Below are 17,486 nucleotides of genomic sequence, written 5' to 3'. Positions count from 1 at the left end.
TGCCCTGCAAAGACAGAATGCCCTCCCTCCTTTGGCAGGTCCCTATCCCTATCACAGAAGGCCTGGATCCCCTGAGCCTGCTGACGGATGACGCGGATGTGGCCTCTTGGAACAACCAGGGCCTCCCCAGTGACCGAATGTCCACTGAGAACGCCACCATCCTGTGCAACACAGAGCGCTGGCCCCTCATTGTGGATGCCCAGCTGCAAGGGATCAAGTGGATCAAAAACAAATATGGGAGCGCGCTGAAAGCCATCCGCCTGGGACAGAAGAGGTGTGTGCCAGGGGCAGAACTGGGGGCCAAGGGGCAGCAGTGGACAGGCTGAGCTCTGGGTCTGCAGACACAGCTCGGGCGCCATGTCTGTCAAATCAACGGTGGACCTCTGTGCACAAACACAGCCTAAGCTTGGGAAGCTGGTGAGGGAGGAGCACACCAGCAAGCACTGCGGAATTAAGCCAGGGCCTTTTTCCTGGTTACCACTGCTCCTGTGGAGGCAGACAACTGGATCGGCTCACGGCCTGGCTGTACAATCTGCTCCACCACAGGCCAGGTTGCCGGAGGCTTCAGGCTGGTCCTGTTCTCAGGACCCTCGTGTGGTGTATGTTCCCCTCGCAGCTGGGAAGCAGGGCTGTAGCCCTGCCTGGCTTTCCAGGCTGTTGGATCACACACAAGATTGGGGCATGAATGTGTGTAACTCTGCAGCCTCCTAGGGGCTCCCCTTTCCACCTCCCTCAAACCCACAGGGTCACACAGGCAGAAGGCCTCTGACCCCTTGCAGGAAAGGATGAGTTGCTGAGTCCTTGGTGATCTCTCTCCATCCACCTCTGGGGCAGGCAGGGCTCCCTCCCGAGGCCCGCTGTTGTGAACTGGCTTCTGTGCTGTCCCCATAGCTACCTGGACATCATCGAGCAGGCCATCTCGGAAGGGGACACCTTGCTCATCGAGAACATTGGCGAAACTGTGGACCCTGTGCTGGACCCGTTGCTGGGCAGGAACACAATTAAGAAAGGAAAGTGAGTTGTTTCTGCCTCTGGCTTTGTCCCAGGCTAACGTATCCCGTGGGGAGGCTTGGACATGTATGGGTGGAGGAGAGGTCAGACTCTGCTTCCTGAGAAAAGCAGGCCCTTGGCAAAACACTGAGAGCAGTGAGGGACTCCCAGCCCAGGCATGGGGAGGACTGTCTGTGCCACGATGCTGCACTGATGGCTAACGGGATGCCGGCCTTCTTTCTCTTCTGATGCATTTTGTAAATCTTGAGATTGTGTTTCATTGTTCAAATTATGGTGAAGCCAACCATAATCAAATGTCCAATTCCGTAGCGTTCAGCCTGGCCAGCACGTGGTGCAGGCGTCACCTGGCTGGTTCCACAACACGGTCATTGACCAGAAGGGGGCCCCGTCCCCTAGAACATCACTGTCCATGCGCCCACCCCAGAGCCCTGAGCATCCATTACCAATCTGCTGCCTGTCCTGATTGTGACTTTTAAAAATTTTATACAGTTTAGTTTTATTTTTTATTTTCCTTTCAAATCCATTTTATTTCAAAGAGAAAAAAAAAAAAAGAAAGCCAAATTTCAAAACATGTCAATAAGGGGCAGCAATGATGCATACATTGCGCATTGTCACCCCCAAATCAGTCACCCAGAGCACAAGACATCAGCATTCAGTTGTGCAAACAGTACTGGCACAAATCTTTCTCTCCTGTGAACTCAGAAATCTCTACTGCAATTTCACCCGTTTAAGACATTTCATACAAATAGAATCATACAAAATGTCTTTGTTTTGATTTGTTTTATTTTGCAGTAGTAGGAATTGAAACTAGGGCTTTTTCACAGTTACATCCCAGCCCTCTCATTGCTCTTTATTTTTGGAACTGGACCTTGACACATCCCTAACTTGTCCAGGCTGGGCTTGAACTTTTGATCCTCTTACCTCAGCCTCCCTACGGGCTGGATTACAGGCAGGCACCATGCTGTTCTGGTTTACAATGTGTCTTTTGTGTCTGGTTATTTATCCCCAGCGCTGTGTTTTCAGGGTGTGCTCATGTTGTAGCAAGTATCAGGGTGTCCCCCCGCTTTTGGCTATGGCTGGACAATGGTACCAGCCGAGGTGCTGAGATTTACCACTTTCCTAATATGTATCTGGTAGCTGGGTGCAGTGAGGCACGCCTGCGACCTCAGCACTCTGAGGAGCAGACACAGAAGAACCAAAATCAAACCAAGCTGGGGCAATTGAAAAGTTTTAAAGTTTAAAAAGTGAAAAGGGCTGGGGAATGCAGCCCAGTGCAAAGGACCCTGGGTTCCATCCCTAGTACCACAAAAATTGAATAAATAAATAAATAAAATAATTTTTAAAAAGAAGAGAAAAGGCAAATCATGTAAAAAACGTAGAAGTCAGGGCCAGGGATTTGGCTCAGCGCTATAAACATCTGCTTGGCAAGAGTAAGGTCATGAGTTCGATCCCAGGTACCAAAAAAAGGAAAAAAAAGTAAATGTCAGAGCTGATACGAGGCACCTGCCAGTGTAGGGCCACCGGCAAAGTCAGGGACAGAGCGGTGTAAAATATGCTGATTCCTAGTCTCTGAGAAGGAAGGGCCTGGGCTGAGTGCTGGTACCAGAGTGTGCAGTCAGACAAAGGATTCCCAAAGTGAGCTCCACCAGAGAAGAGCAGAGAGCGGCACCCACACCACGGTGGACCTGCCGCCCCGGGGTCCCAGCTTCCGGAATGCGTGGTGGTCTGAACGGAGTCTGGGGCGGGGTCTGGTAGGACGCAGGGGCAGGGTCTCGTAGGATGCTTCTGGCAAGATCCCTGAGAGAGCATGGTGTGCAGCCAGGAGTGTGAGCACCACTCCAGATGACCACAGGTCCTCCAGGGGAAAGGACACAGGTGACCTCCCAGAGGGCCACATCCCAGGCCAAAGAGTGTGATAGAGTTTGTCCAGCAACCAGTGTGGGGTGCCAGCGTAGCTATCCCAGGGACAGCCACCAAGCGGTATGGGCGGCCTTGATTTCATGGTGCCATGCTCCCGGCCAGGTACATTAAGATCGGTGACAAGGAGGTGGAGTATCACTCCAGCTTCCGTCTCATCCTGCACACCAAGTACTTCAACCCACACTATAAGCCTGAGATGCAAGCCCAGTGCACCCTCATCAACTTCCTGGTCACCAGAGATGGACTCGAGGACCAACTCCTAGCTGCAGTGGTGGCCAAAGAGCGCCCAGATCTGGAGCAGCTGAAGGTAATGATCGGTGGTCCATGTTGAGGCACAGAGGTGGCCCCTCATGTCTCACCGATTCTCCCCAAAGCAGCCCCAGCTGGTCGTCCTGAGCTGTCCAATCAAATGAGTCGCGTCTTTTCTAGCTGTCCCTTCTTTCACTTCCCAAGTGAGACGGCAGCTTACTAGAAGAGCAGGACTCACAGTGGTCCTTGGGCAGCTCGGAGGGCCCTGCCCCAGGAGGACGCCCTGTGCAGCCAGCTAGTCCCTGGCCACACTCCTGGCTCCGTCTCTGTCACAGGGGGCTCAGAGGAACCCCGCTCTCCTGTCTCTTGTCCTCCACAGCACTGGGGCACCCGTGTCCGTGCATCCTTGCAGGCTGGATGCTGTCCCTCCCCTTATGAAACCCAGCTGGCAGAGCCCACGCGCTGCTCCAGGGAGGCCCAGGGGCCTAGAAGGGAGAAGTGAGGCCAGGCTCCACTCACTTGGCTTCCCGGCTCTCTGCCCTCCGTCCCCACAGGCAAATCTCACCAAATCCCAGAATGAATTCAAGATCGTCCTGAAGGAACTGGAAGACTCCCTCCTGGCGCGCCTGTCTGCCGCATCGGGGAACTTCCTAGGAGACACTGCCTTGGTGGAGAACCTGGAGACCACCAAGCACACCGCCAGCGAGATCGAGGAGAAGGTAGGCGTCAACTCCTGGGCCAGCTGGTGGCCCACCCGGAGCGCACAGGAGGGTGGCAGCGGGGCTCTGAGGAGCCTGCCCCATAGGCAGGAAGAGGCCGTGGTCACTGCAGCAGCTGAGGGGGCTGAGGGCTGGCGTGCCCAGTGCTCTGCCGTCTGCAAAGGCCGCCAGGAGCAAAGGGATTCAGGTAGGGCAGGGCCACCTGCGTGCCCATCTGCCAGCTTCATCCGTGCCCCTTCTGTCTGCTTTGAGGTACAAGAGGCAAAAATCACAGAAGCCAAGATCAACGAGGCGCGGGAGAACTACCGGCCTGCTGCGGAGCGGGCGTCCCTGCTATACTTCATCCTCAACGACCTCAACAAGATCAACCCCATCTACCAGTTCTCACTCAAGGTGGGTGCGCTGGGGCCCCTGGGGTCCCTGGGGCGGTGCCGACCCCAGGGCAGAGCAGGGTCAGTGCCCCCACCCCGGGTTTCCCTAGTGTCACCATCCAACCACCCCCCAGGCCACAGCTGGCTCTGCAAGCCTCCGCGGCCCTCCCTGCCGCTCCCCAGGCCTTCAACGTGGTATTCGAGAAAGCCATCCAGAAGACCACCCCCGCGGACGAGGTCAAGCAGCGCGTGATCAACCTGACAGACGAGATCACCTACTCTGTCTACATGTACACGGCCCGGGGCCTCTTCGAGAGAGACAAGCTCATTTTCCTGGCACAAGTGACGTTTCAGGTAAAATCCAGAGTGCGCTCTGTGGACACACGTCTTCAGGCCCTTTGCTCGGGCCTGGTGAATCCAATCTGCATTTCAGCAAGGTCCCCAGGTGACCTGAGGTCCAAGGTGCCTGACGTAAGACACACCTGAGGTCCCTTTGGTCCACATTCAGGAAACAGACAACATCCTCCTGGAAAGACTGAGAAAGGGGCCAGTTAAAGAGAACTTTACAAAGAAATGTCATTTTATTGTATTTAAGTAGTGTGGAGTAAATAGTCCTACCTTAGTGCTTAGCTTACTGTGGATACTAAGTAATATTTTTATTCTTGAGACAGGGTCTCACTGTGTGAGCCAGGTTGGTCTTGAACTCACCTTCCTCCTGACTCAGCCTCCTGAGCACCACCACACCCAGCAAAGTGGTATTTCTTAAAAAGAAAAAAAAAAGCATGGCGGTTCTAAGAAGTGATGGCTGTGCCCCTGTTTGTACAGCTCTGCAGAACCATTTAGACTTACGCTGCACTAAGCTGGCTAGGAAGTCTCTGCTAGGCATAAGGTTGAATATCTGCCATCCCAGCTACTCCAGAGGCCAAGGGAGGACCACGTGAGCTCTTGAGTTCAAGTCCAGCCTGTCTTGTTCAAAAACAAACAGCTTGTCTTAGTCTTAGAATACCGTAGAAATAAAAGTTTATTTCTCACGGTTCTGGAGTCTGGAAATCCAAGATCAAGGTACTGGCATCAGGGGCGGGGCTCTCAGCACAAGATCCCAAGGTGGGAGACAAGAGGGTACAAGATGAAGGAGAGGCCTGACCCCCCCATAAGGACCCTGCCCCCTGCTGATGGTGTGAGCCTCCCCCCTCTGCCCTCACGGCCCAGCCACCACCGTGTCACACCACAGTGTGACCTCCCAACACTGTCACACTGGGCATAAAGTTCAGCCCTTATTCCTTGGATTCACATCCAAACCACAAAACATGCCTCTGTGGTCCCGCTGATGCCGTGTCATAGCCGTGGTCACAGGTAGCTTGGGCAGCCACGAAAACCTAGCTTGCAGGGCGTCCCAAGGGTGAGGTTTCTCTTCTCTCTGAGCCTCTGAATCCCATGTTTGCCGTGTTTTTCTTTTGCTAAAAAGTCCTCAGAGGTCCTCAGTGTGCCCTTTAATTCACTGGGACAAAACCCGGGAGCAAATTTTTGTTTGATCAAAAGGAAGAGCCTGACTTGGGAGAAACTCTCTCTGGTTTCTGAACAAAGGGGCCATTTGGGCACCTGCCTCGGGAGACAGCAGCAGCTAAGCAGTGACCATGGGAGCTCCCAGTCCCTGCCATCCGGCTGAGACAGAGCGTGCCACTGGCTGCCCCAAAAAGCCACTGCGAAATGAACCAGCCCAGGGGCTGGGGATCCAGGGACCCAGCACACACAAATGACAAGATGGTAGAAAGCAGGACCCAGCAACTTAACTCCAGAGTATACATCCAGATTGAAAACAGGTATGGGGCGGGGGCAGGGGACAGCCAAAGTCTATCACCTCTGTGTAACTAACAGGCACAAAACCCACCTCAGGTATCCAGAGGGTTATCCACCAACATTCATTGCCACATTATCCACCCATCCTAAAGCCAATGACTCACAACAGCCAAAGTAACCCAGATGCAATTCAGTGTGGTAAAAGGAGACAAAATTCTGGCCCATGTTGTAACAGAGGTGAACTTGACGACATGCTCAGTGAAAGAAGCCAGGTGCAAATGGTACAGAGGACATGACTCCATTTATCTACCATGTCCAGGAGCAAACTCAAAGAGCGTACTGGGAATTGAACTTGGGACCTTGCATTTGTCAGGCAGGCACTGTGCTGCTGAGCTATATCCCTGCCCCATGATAAGCTTTGTGTTTACCCCAGTTTAAAATCACAAAGCCAAGGTGATGACCAAGTTCCACCCCAACCCAAGGGCAGTGGAACTCCTCCTGTCATCCCACAGCTGGCTGGACAAGGGGGGCTCATGGTCGGAAAGTGATCAATCCCCGCCACCCACCAGCGCTGCCTCCCTCCCCTCAGGTCCTGTCCATGAAAAAAGAGCTGAACCCCGCGGAGCTGGACTTCCTGCTGCGCTTCCCTTTCAAGGCTGGGGTCACCTCTCCGGTGGACTTCCTGCAGCACCAAGGCTGGGGCGGGATCAAGGTGAGTCTTTAATCTCCAGCTTTGCATCTTTTCTTCCTGCTGTGGAGCCTCTCTGGCCAGCACTGAGGGCGTCTGCAAGGCCAGATTACAAGGAGCTGGGGCCTCCATAAAATTCATTAAAGTGAGGGGATCACAAAAGGGGATGGAGCTGGGCGTGGCGGAAGATGCCTGGAATCCTAGCACTTGGGAGGCTGAGGCAGGAGGATTCTAGTGAGTTCGGGGTGAGCTTGGCTCACATAGCGAGTTCAAGCCCAACCTGAATTACTCTGTCTCAAAAAAGAAAAAGAAAAGGAAAATAAAGGAATAAAGGGCAGATGAGCAGCTGCCAGTTCCCAGAAGGCCTTGCATTCCTCCTGAGTGTGACTTGGCTAGATAGCCGCCAGCCTGCACGCAGTGGCAGAGGCAGAATGGGAACCCCTCCCCCAGGGCCACAGAATTGCAAAGGGGAAGTCTGGTCCCCTAATCCTGGATCTACAGACCAGACCTGAACAGAGGAAGTCAACCGTGCCCAGAGCAGACCAGTTCTGTCCAGAGCCTGTCCAGAGGCACAGACCCACACTGTCAAGCTGGACTGCACCACAAAGGCTGTGCCCGCAGTGGACATGAGTGACAGTCACCGTTTTAGCGACAGGCCCCTCAGAGCCCTGGACCCCTCCGGAGGCTGCGGCCTCTCTTTTGGGAACAGAGGAACCCTGGGGAAGCTGGCCCCTGACCTAGGTGCCGCACCTGCCCTAGGCCCTGGCAGAGATGGATGAGTTCAAGAACCTGGACAACGACATCGAGGGTTCCGCCAAGCGGTGGAAGAAGCTGGTGGAGTCGGAGGCCCCAGAGAAGGAAGTCTTCCCCAAAGAGTGGAAGACCAAGACGGCCCTGCAGAAGCTCTGCATGGTGAGGTGCATGCGGCCAGACCGCATGACCTATGCGGTCAAGTGAGTGTCCTGGGCACAAGCAATAGCACGGTGGTATGGGGGGACAAGGCATGAGCCATGGCCAGGCGTGCTGAAGGTTTCTGTCCACCTCCTGGGCTGCTTCTAGCCCCATTCTACAGAGAAAGGCACCGAGGCCCAGCTGCCTGGGTGGATCTTCAGTAGGAACAACGCATGACCCTGAGTTCTCATTAGCCCTGCATGTGTCAGAGTATGGTCAGTGGGATCCCTGTCCCGGTGACCCAAAAGGAGGCGCAGCCTGTGACACATGACAGGAAAACAGGCTACCGCTTCCTCGTGAGCCTTCGGCACTGAAAGCGAAGTCCGTGTCCTTGTGGCCACACTAGTGAAGAAATAGCGACTCCACCAGCACTTGAGGACTTCCAACCCTGCCGTGCCTGCCCTTACCATCTGTCTTTACGGAGGGCTCTTGCGGCTGGTTTGCAAGTGAATTGCTCCAGTTCCCAAAGCGACGTCTCCGGACCTGACCCCTTCCATGCTGCAAGGAGGAGGGAGAAGGGGGGTTCACACGGGCCGAGCCCAGGGCCCACGCTCAGGGCCCGGGTGGGGGTGGCTTCTATCCTTTTCAACTTTCCCAGCAGCATGAATGCAGCCAGAGTTCCCAAAAGACACTCATGTCCCTCCCAGAATTCCCCTCTGACAAAGCAAAGCCCTGACTCACTCCCACTGGTTATTCACCGACTTTTTGTTTTGCTGTGTTTTGCTCAGACAGAAGGGGAAAAAAGCCAAGAGCGATGGGGAAGAGTGGGGTGAAAAGAAACAAGAGATCACCATTGTGTGGGGGAGCTGGGCTGGTCCAGGGAGGCGGCAGGGCGGGTCCAGGACTTGTTGTTGGAGGAAGGTCCGCCCACCCGGGCAAGCATGGTGTGACCTGGGTGCCAGTGGGGCTTGGACATGTACTCATTGTCCCACAGGGAATGGCTGCCTGGTAATTAACAAAAGGTGATTCAGTCCCATCCCTGTCCAGGTGCAGGGCTCAGCATCCTCCGGAAGGCCCTTTCTGGCCCAGGGTCATCACATCCACCTTCTGAGTCTATCCCAAAGGCCCTGACTAAGGGGCTTCAGGAAGAGCAACTCCCCTCTCTCCACCCACCTGTAGTCAGTATCAGCTCAGGAACTATAGGAGCTAGCGGAGACCAGAGCAGGGAAGTGAGTCACAGACACAGGTGCCCAGAGGGCCCCAGCAAAGGGAAAGCAGTGCCCCCAGGCCTTCCTCGAGGCAGAGGAAAGGGGCTGGAGCAGCCGGGCAAATGTCAGGGAACGCATCTGTTGGAAGTCTTCTCGGGTCCCCAGAGCATTCAGACTGCATCCGAGGAGCACATTCTCAGCCTGGCATACACTCAGTGGTCAGTCGAGGCCGGGACTGGACATTTGAATACAGTCCTCCCCGTTAGCTGTGATCAAGGGAGACAGCAGATACCTGAAGTCCAAAGACCACCCAGAACAACACTCCACTCTCTAAGGGGATGATCCGAGGCCCCAAGAGGCCCCAGACATCGGTGGAGAGAGCGGTGGGCCTTGGCTGGGGGGCTTCTGTATTTTCCCACCTCTTCTCTGTCGCGCCCCTGACCACCCATGTTGCATGGCTAACGGGGCAGTGCTGCTCTAACTTGAACCTCCTTCCTGCCCACCCTGCCGCAGCTGGCCCTGGTACTACCCGCTTGCATGGCCCAGAAGAAGGGCACTCTGGCCTCCGTGAAACAGTGTGCCTGTCACAAGTAAAGCCAAGGTGGAGAAAACACACACTCACACAGGCCTCTTGCTGCAGGAAGAAACTGCAAAGCTTGGCTGGAGGCGTCTCTCTGCTTGGAAAGTCCACCGAGAAATGACCCCTCTGCTTGGCCCATTTTTTTCCCTGCCCCTACGAATTAGCTTATTATGGACCCAATGGGATCTGGGGTTGACCCCAAGCCCTGGACTCCTGGATCAGAGCCAGGGGTTCCACAGCTTTGGGGCTGACAGAGCACATCTCCTGCAGGAACTTTGTGGAGGAGAAGATGGGCAGCAAGTTTGTGGAAGGCCGCAGCGTGGAGTTTTCCAAGTCCTACGAGGAGAGCAGCCCGTCCACCCCCATCTTCTTCATCCTTTCCCCGGGCGTTGACCCTCTGAAAGATGTGGAGGCCCTGGGTGAGTGCAGGGGGCCGGTGACACCCTCCCAATGGGGCGTGTGTCAGCGCCACCAGGATATATAAATCAAAACCACAGCTACGTGCCCCTCGGGGTAGCCGCATCAGACACAGTGGTAACAAGCACGGCAAGGGTGTGGAGGGCTGAACTCCTCGTACGGGGCTCATACAAGTGGGACATGGAGCAGCTACCTCAGAAACAGTTAGGCAGCTGCTCAGGAGTCGCACACAGAATTACCACGTGGCCCCGCAACTCCACTTCTGTGAACACAGTCAGATGAACTAAAAGCAGGCATTCAGGGGCTAGAGGTTTAACTCAGCAGTAAAACCCTTGCTTAGTGTGCAGAAGGCCCTGGGTTTGATCCCCAGTACCCACCCAGCCCAGAAAAGAAGACAGATATTTAAACAGATGCTTTACATAAATACTCATTCACCATAACTGAAAGGTTATACTCACAGAAATACCCGATGCACGGATGCACAGGTAAGCAGATGAATGGAATATTACTCTGGCATTAAAAGGGTCAATGTTCTGACGCATGCTCCAACATGGGTGCGCCCTGAACACACTATGCTCTGTTAAAAGAGACAGACACAAAGGCCTCGGATTGCGTGGTCTTGTTAATACGAAATGTTCACGGGGCAGAGAGCAGGTTGGCTGACAGCACGGGCTGGGGAGGGGGCTGGAGAAGAATTGCTTAGTAGGTGTGAGGGCTCCTGGGGTGGGGAACACATTCCAGAGGCCAAGAGGCAGTTGCACAACAGGGTAAGTGTCCGTGACACCCCTGAGCTGCACACTTGGAGACGGCTAGCAATGGTGACTTTTATGGGATGTGTATTTCCCTTCAGTAAACAAGATGGGGGTGTGTGTGGAGTTCCCGGCTGCGGGCTGCACGTGCAGAGCCTCTGTCCCTGAATCATCCCTGTGCTTTTCCTGTTTTGCTTTTCTTTAGGAAAAAAACTAGGATTTACCATAGACAATGGGAAACTCCACAATGTGTCCCTGGGGCAGGGGCAAGAGGTGGTGGCTGAGAACGCCCTGGATGTGGCAGCCGAGAGCGGACACTGGGTCATTCTGCAGGTGAGGGCTCCCTGCACCAAGGCAACCAGGACTGGAAACCCGGCCCTCAGGGAGGGAACAGACCCGGCAGTCACGTGGCCCAGTTAGGTGGGGGGCGGGTTCCAAAGCCATCCAAGTAGTGCAGATACTCCCATGGTGACAGAGATGCTGGTCACACCAGAGACCAGGGCATCTTAAAGCTAACATGAACCACACACCTGTCAACCCAGCACTCTGGGAGGCTGAGGCAAGGGGACCCCAAGTTCCAGCCTATTCAGGGCAACTTCAAGACCATTTCAAAATAAAAAGTAAAATGGGATGGGGTCATTTCTCTGAGTGAAGCCCTGGAATCCACTGCCAGAAATGAAACAGACAGACAGACACCCCAGCCCACAAAACCATCCCTGGCACTGCTTGAGGGAGGTCGCAAGCGTCACAGCCCCGCCGCAATCTGCCACTTTCTGGTCAGTGCCAGGTGTGACCACTCCTCCTGGCCTGATGCCCTTCTGGACGCACCTGGATGAGGGCTGGGGACCAGGTGATTCCAGTCTTGTGTTGGGAGGCTACAGGTCTTGAAATACCTGAGCATGAGGGTTGTCGGTGATATCTCAGTGCCCACACCCGGCCTGGGTGGGCAGCAGTGAGGACCAGGTGCCATAGGGAAGAGCCAGGCTATGCCGAGAGGTGGGGCACAGCGACTGGTCCGGAGGGGCCCGGGTACAGCAGCTAACCCCGGCCCCGGCTGCAGAACATCCACCTGGTGGCCCGGTGGCTGAGCACCCTGGACAAGAAGGTGGAGCGCTACAGCATGGGCAGCCACGAGAACTACCGCGTGTTCATCAGCGCTGAGCCCGCGCCCAGCCCCGAGTCCCACATCATCCCGCAGGGCATCCTGGAGAATGCCATCAAGATCACCAACGAGCCGCCCACAGGCATGCACGCCAACCTGCACAAGGCCCTGGACCTCTTCACCCAGGTAGGGCGCCTGGCCACACCCAGCACCCTCACACACAGCACTGCAGCTTCTGGAAGGCCGGGTGACTCCCCTATGCCGCTGTGGGGCGGAAGCAGTTTCTCAGCCCTGCGGGTGCAGGTGCAGTGAATTCTGGGAGCAGCGACCTCATCGTTGCAGGGCTGCGGGGAACCAGGCCACGCTCCTGTGGTGGCTCCCTGAGGGTCGGCCAGCTTTCCTGTGGCATAGCTGCTGCCACCTTCATGAGGGTGGTGATGGGGCCATAGCACCCGTGCTGGAGGTGATGCCGTCCCCACCCACCAGGGATGGGTGTCCTCACCTGGATGCCCTCCTTCATCCGCTGCCCTCGGTAGTAAGGAAGCCACAGTGAGTCTGTCCTGCTCCACCAGCAACTCGGGGACCACTTGCTGCCTGTGGGGTGGAAGGTGAAGGCCTGGGCAAGCCTGGCATCGCAGGCTCCAGGAGTATGACACCTGCCCGCAGGGTCTCCTACACCTCTGCTTCCACCTGCAGTCTGCTCACCTCTGTTTCCTCCCACCAGCAGCTCACAGTCCTGGAGGCTACACCAACCCCCGCCATGGTCTTCCCACCCATGCTTCCCACAGGATGGCTGCTTCTGCAGCCCAAAGCATCATTCTGTGGGGTGTCCTCACTGTTTGCTGGTGTTCAAAATGCATGGTGAGGGCCCAGGATATAGCTCAGCAACACACACACACACACACACACACACACACTATACATATATATATAAAACACTTACACACACATGTGATGAGTATTTACTTTAATGCGTTAAGCCAGGCATGGTGGCTCATGCCTGTAATCCCAGGACTCAGGAGGCTGAGGCAGGGAAGATCATTGTGAGTTCAAGACCAGCCTGGGCTACAAAGTGAGCTTGAGGCCAGCCTGAACTGCATAGTGAAACCCTGCCTCAAAAAAAATGAGAGAGAGAGAAACAGACAGACAGACAGATTTGGGACATCAAGATAACCACAATGCAACTAAAGACACCCACAGAAGAGGACTTCAGACCTGCTTCAGAAGGTGGTGAGTTACGGAATGTGTGTGTCCCAGTGAGGAAAACGTCTTTGAGGGGATTAATGCTGACTGTCTTTTCGAAGAATAACCTTTCAAGATCCACTGTACTGTACCATCACACCTCATACAACCTTTCATGTGCATCCCCCCCACCCCACCGTCTCCCTTCTGAGCCCAGCTCTTCTAACAAAGATCTACCCACAGAGGTCACTGTCCCCGGGAGGGATAACTTCTGTATCTGACCTAACATTAACAGATACTTACGTGACAATTCCAAGCCACCCACTGGTAACTCCTTACCACTTATGCCACCCCATTGTCAAACTGAAGGCCAAAAAAGAAGTTTGAAGTGGGTCACTTGTGCCTTAATCCTCCAATGCTCATCATGTTGCAGGGACAGAGGACAAGTGACAATCAGACCACAGGCCAGACTGCTGGCCAAGAGTGGTGAGGGGCATGAGGAGGGAAGCCCGGTGCTGGGAGCAGTGTGGCTCCCAGGGTTGGTGCCGGTCTGTAAAGGGATCACTGCAGCCATCGAGAAGACACCTTAGTGGCCTTTGTGGCACTGTGGCACTGCAGTGAATCCGAGCCTGCGGTGTCTCACAGGTGGCAGATGGGATGGGGCAGACTAGACTGCAGTTCATCTTCACCTGACACCAACGTGGATGCTTCTAAGCCCCGGGACCACAGTGCATCACCAAACAAACAAGAGGCCCCCAGAGGCACAATGCCTGCCTGGCAGGCACAAGATCATGAACTCATTTCCCGGCACCAGAAAAAATAATAGCAATGCACTCTAAAATACTGATGAGCTAGATGTGGTGGTGCACATCTATAATCCAGCACTCTGAGACGCTGATGCAGGAGGACCACAAGTTCAAGCCCAGCCTGGGCAGCTTAGTGAGTTGCGAGTGTGAGGGTCTGGGTTCAATCCCCAGCACTGCATAAGTAAATAAGTAAATAACGGTCACAGCATAGCACAAGCTGGGAGTACAGCTCCTCTGCAGCACTGCAAACACACACACAGCAGTAACCCCAGAACAAGCCCAACCACGTAACCCCTTAACAAGTATTACATTACGTGCACGTGACAGAAGGTGTTTGGATACCAGCATTGGCGCACTCCCGGTCACTCCCAAGCGAGCGCACAGCATCACCTAGAGTCCCCAGGGGAAGCGGTCTTCGGTTTCCTCCTCATCCATCTCATCGTAGTTTAGCACTGGCTGAAACTTTGTTATGCAACACATGCCCTATTCCATCAGTGTCCCTTTAAGCTCCCTCTGAGGACTTAAACGCGTCTGTCATCCCAGCACTCGGGAGGCTGAGACAGGAGGGTTGCTGTGAGTTCAAGGCCAGCCTAGACTACGCACGCAGAGAGACCCTGACTCAGAAAACTTAAAAAAAACTCCCAACTTGCGCTTGCCCCCTCAGGACACCCTGGAGATGTGCTCCAAAGAGATCGAGTTCAAGTGCATCCTCTTCGCCCTGTGCTACTTTCATGCGGTGGTGGCCGAGCGCCGCAAGTTTGGCGCCCAAGGCTGGAATCGGTCGTATCCCTTCAACAACGGGGACCTCACCATCTCCATCAACGTGCTCTACAACTACCTGGAGGCCAACGCCAAGGTGAGGCTGCTGGCAGGGTCCTGGCCTCCTGGCCACCCCCACCGTCCACCCTCCCCCATAGTTCTTTGTCTTACGTCTCAAAGACCTGAGGCAGGCTCCACAAACTGGAGTAACCCTGAACACACAGGAGCTCCCCATCCCCCAGAACAGTTAGCGTCCAGTCCTGTGGTTGTCTACTGCCCAGGACAGTTCTGCTCCTCCTGCACTGGAACCCATCTCCCCAACCCCAGTGGCCCTGGCCAGTGAGCAGAGCCAGGACGGGGAGGTGGGTATATTTCCTGGGCTCAGGGCCCCTTGTTCCCTAAGGCTCTAGTCAGTGTCTGGAGACAACCCTGGCTGGGGAGTGGGCCCCAATAAATCTCAAAGATGGGGCACTTCTTGGGATCATGGAAAGTGGGGTAAAAAACGCACCCAGGCACATGCAGATGCTATGGAAGGCTGAGAGAACACAGAGCAGGACCCCTCTGGGGACTTGGTCTCTAGGGAGCAGGGTGCAGCAGGTGTCCTGCACACCTGGGTGGGGCCGGCTGGGCACAGAGTGGTGGACATATGCACGGCCTAGAGTTCCTGAGCACAAGTTTGGGACCAGGCAGTGGGGGTCTGAACCTCACCCCTGTTCTGACTAGATGCAGGGAGCTGTCTAAACAGCTTGCACCTCCTCAGGCCCGGTAGCCTGAGCCATGCTGCCCCTAAGACCTGGCCACCCCACTCATGAACTGGTGAGCAGCAGCCCCTTTGTACGGCCATCAGCATGTGATGCAGGGTGGCTGGCGCAGTCCAGCACCTGTCGTCCATCAGAGGCCCAAGGTCTGTGCACCTCCCACGGAGCTCGGGCTTTTGCTCTCACCCTGGGCCCCCAATTAATGGCAGCAAGAACCACAGCTCCCAAGAGAGCAAGGGACCAAGTGCCCTCCTCCAGGCCAGGAAGAGGGATGGCACCAAGCAGCCCAGCCACACAGGAGGGGCCGGGGAGGACGGCTCGCCCAGACCTCCAGCAAGTCACTCGGGCTCCCTGGGCCGCTTCCTCCCCAAGCAAAAGGGATGACAGCATCACCGTAAGCCCAGGACAAAGCTCAAGTTGCTGTCAAGGAGGGGAGCAGGGGAAATACTGAGTCCGAGCAAGCGAAGGTGGACGTGAGCCTGCACAGTGGCTCCCTGCGGGCCACCAGGAGACATGTTGGGAGGCGCTGGCCTGAGGTACTGAGGCAGCCTGCCTAGGACGGAGCTTCCTGGACCTGGAAGATGGCTGTCAGGGGCCAGAGGTTCCCTGCGGATGCACTCAGGAAGGCAGAACAGGGCCAGGAACCAGCAACCACCACACCTTAGGGGAAGGCTCCAGTTGGTCCCCCTGGCGTGTCACTCCCGTCCTTAACCCCACAAAGTGAACACACAGGGGAGATACCAGGGAGGATTTCCATCCCCTCAGTTAGGAACTCTCCTCTGGGGAGAGAGCTAGGGAAGAACAATCTTCAAGGATTTTTAAAAGCTGCCAAGAACACCTGTGAGAGTGCAGAGGGTGCTGTGGCCATGCCGACTGCCCTGCAGGGCCCAAACTGGTAGCCCAGGGAGTCCTGCCATGCCCTCACCACATCCTGCCTTTCCCTGCGGAGCACAGGTCACACCTGATGCCATTAAGCACCTGTCTTGACATCATTTGTGTGGAGCAGCTCCTCACCCCCCTGACTGAGAAAGGTCAACACTTCCCACCTCAGCCAGAGGACTGAAACCAGCTGGACTGTTGGTTATGGACATGGATGGCCCCCGACTTCCGTGGGAGAGGCCCTCTAATCTGTTCCCTCCAGCAGGCCCTCCAGGGACTCTGCCGGGCAGGTGTGAGAACCCAGCTGGCATCCCCTGGTCATCAGTCCCACTGAGCCCTCCCCGCCTGTAGGAAATGACGGTTCCCGGAGGCAGCTGTGGGGGACAGGCGGGGAGAGCGCCCTGCCTCATGGGAAATGCTCTGCTGCCTCTGAGAAAGGAAGATGCAGGAAAATCTGCTTAGCATAAACTCGTGATAACCAGGCGGAGAAAAGCACTGCAGGTCAGAAAGTGACAGTTTAGACTCAGGCATGGTAGCGCACACCCATAATCCCAGCTGCCCAGAAGACTGAGGCTTACGGGTCACAAGTTTGAGGACAAACTGGGCGACCCAAGATGCCATCTCAAAAAAAATAAAGGAAAGGAAAATGATACTTCAGGGAATATTAGTGTTTTCAGTAAAATGCATTAGACTTGTAATCCTACCATTTGGGAGGCTGAGGAAGGAGAATCGCCTTAAGTTGAAGGCCAGCCTGGGCCACATAGGAGTAAATAAGTTAAATAAATCATGAGACCAAATAAATTGATTGACTAATTGTTCTTAACTCAATATATGATCAATGGCCTTTTAGGGATGGCACTGTGGAAGTCAATAAATGTCACCTTTCCCTCAAGGATTCAAAACCCTTGGGCAAAATACATGTGGACAGAGGCAGTGGTGGCCAAGCTTGTGCGGCAGAGACCCCTGCCAGGCCACCCAACAGCAGCCGCCCACAAGCCACGCACAGAACACAGCCGCGCAGAAAGTGGCTGCTAGAAAATGTAAAATCACATTATGATGAGTTGCCATCAGGCGGCCTGGCAGGTCCGTGCTGCCCATTCCTGGCGCCTGGCTTTTGCCGACCTGTGTTTTCCTTTGGGGTACAGACCCTTGTGGGGAGCTGGGGTCAGGCTGGCTTCAGTGGAAAAGGAAGGCTTGCTAGAAATGTTTAGAAGATGTGACTCATGGAATTTCATGACCAAAGGGAGGCATGGTGGCCCAGAGTCAACCCTGGAGTGACACAGATTGCAACTGCATGCCCTGGAGGCAGGCTTTGGGGGTCAGTCAAAACCTGAGAAATGAATGGTGAGTTCTGTTGGGGTCTGTGACATCGGGGGCACTAGCAGAAGAGCCCTGAATCC

The 17,486-nt window shown here is 55.1% G+C and overlaps 2 protein-coding genes across 5 annotated transcripts in view; one reads left to right on the top strand and one right to left on the bottom strand.

The window, feature by feature from the left end:
• The window catches only part of Dnah17 (dynein axonemal heavy chain 17), a 116,825-nt gene that overhangs the window by 94,599 nt on the left and 4,740 nt on the right, over window positions 1-17,486 (top strand). Inside the window, exons 64-75 of the mRNA XM_003464779.4 lie at window positions 39-274; window positions 892-1,014; window positions 3,034-3,238; window positions 3,735-3,899; window positions 4,152-4,292; window positions 4,454-4,624; window positions 6,657-6,779; window positions 7,515-7,708; window positions 9,705-9,853; window positions 10,806-10,933; window positions 11,661-11,888; window positions 14,355-14,546. Of these exons, the coding sequence (XP_003464827.2) occupies window positions 39-274; window positions 892-1,014; window positions 3,034-3,238; window positions 3,735-3,899; window positions 4,152-4,292; window positions 4,454-4,624; window positions 6,657-6,779; window positions 7,515-7,708; window positions 9,705-9,853; window positions 10,806-10,933; window positions 11,661-11,888; window positions 14,355-14,546 (2,055 nt within the window). The remainder of the gene's footprint in view (window positions 1-38; window positions 275-891; window positions 1,015-3,033; window positions 3,239-3,734; window positions 3,900-4,151; window positions 4,293-4,453; window positions 4,625-6,656; window positions 6,780-7,514; window positions 7,709-9,704; window positions 9,854-10,805; window positions 10,934-11,660; window positions 11,889-14,354; window positions 14,547-17,486) is intronic.
• Pgs1 (phosphatidylglycerophosphate synthase 1) overlaps window positions 11,790-17,486 on the bottom strand; it is a 58,028-nt gene continuing 52,331 nt past the window's right edge. For 2 of the 4 annotated variants that reach the window (XM_063242058.1, XM_063242059.1), the window contains exon 9: window positions 11,790-12,296. In XM_063242058.1, the coding sequence (XP_063098128.1) occupies window positions 11,959-12,296 (338 nt within the window). In that variant the 3' untranslated portion in view covers window positions 11,790-11,958. The remainder of the gene's footprint in view (window positions 12,297-17,486) is intronic. The other 2 variants (XM_063242060.1, XM_063242061.1) reach the window with 2 other exon arrangements.

This window comes from Cavia porcellus, unplaced genomic scaffold, assembly GCF_034190915.1.
Source record: "Cavia porcellus strain 051 isolate PalLab524CR breed Dunkin Hartley unplaced genomic scaffold, mCavPor4.1 scaffold_32, whole genome shotgun sequence".
NCBI lineage: Eukaryota > Metazoa > Chordata > Mammalia > Rodentia > Caviidae > Cavia > Cavia porcellus.
The sequence above is the reverse complement of the archived record's forward strand: the minus strand, read 5'-3'. Positions and strand labels throughout refer to the sequence as shown.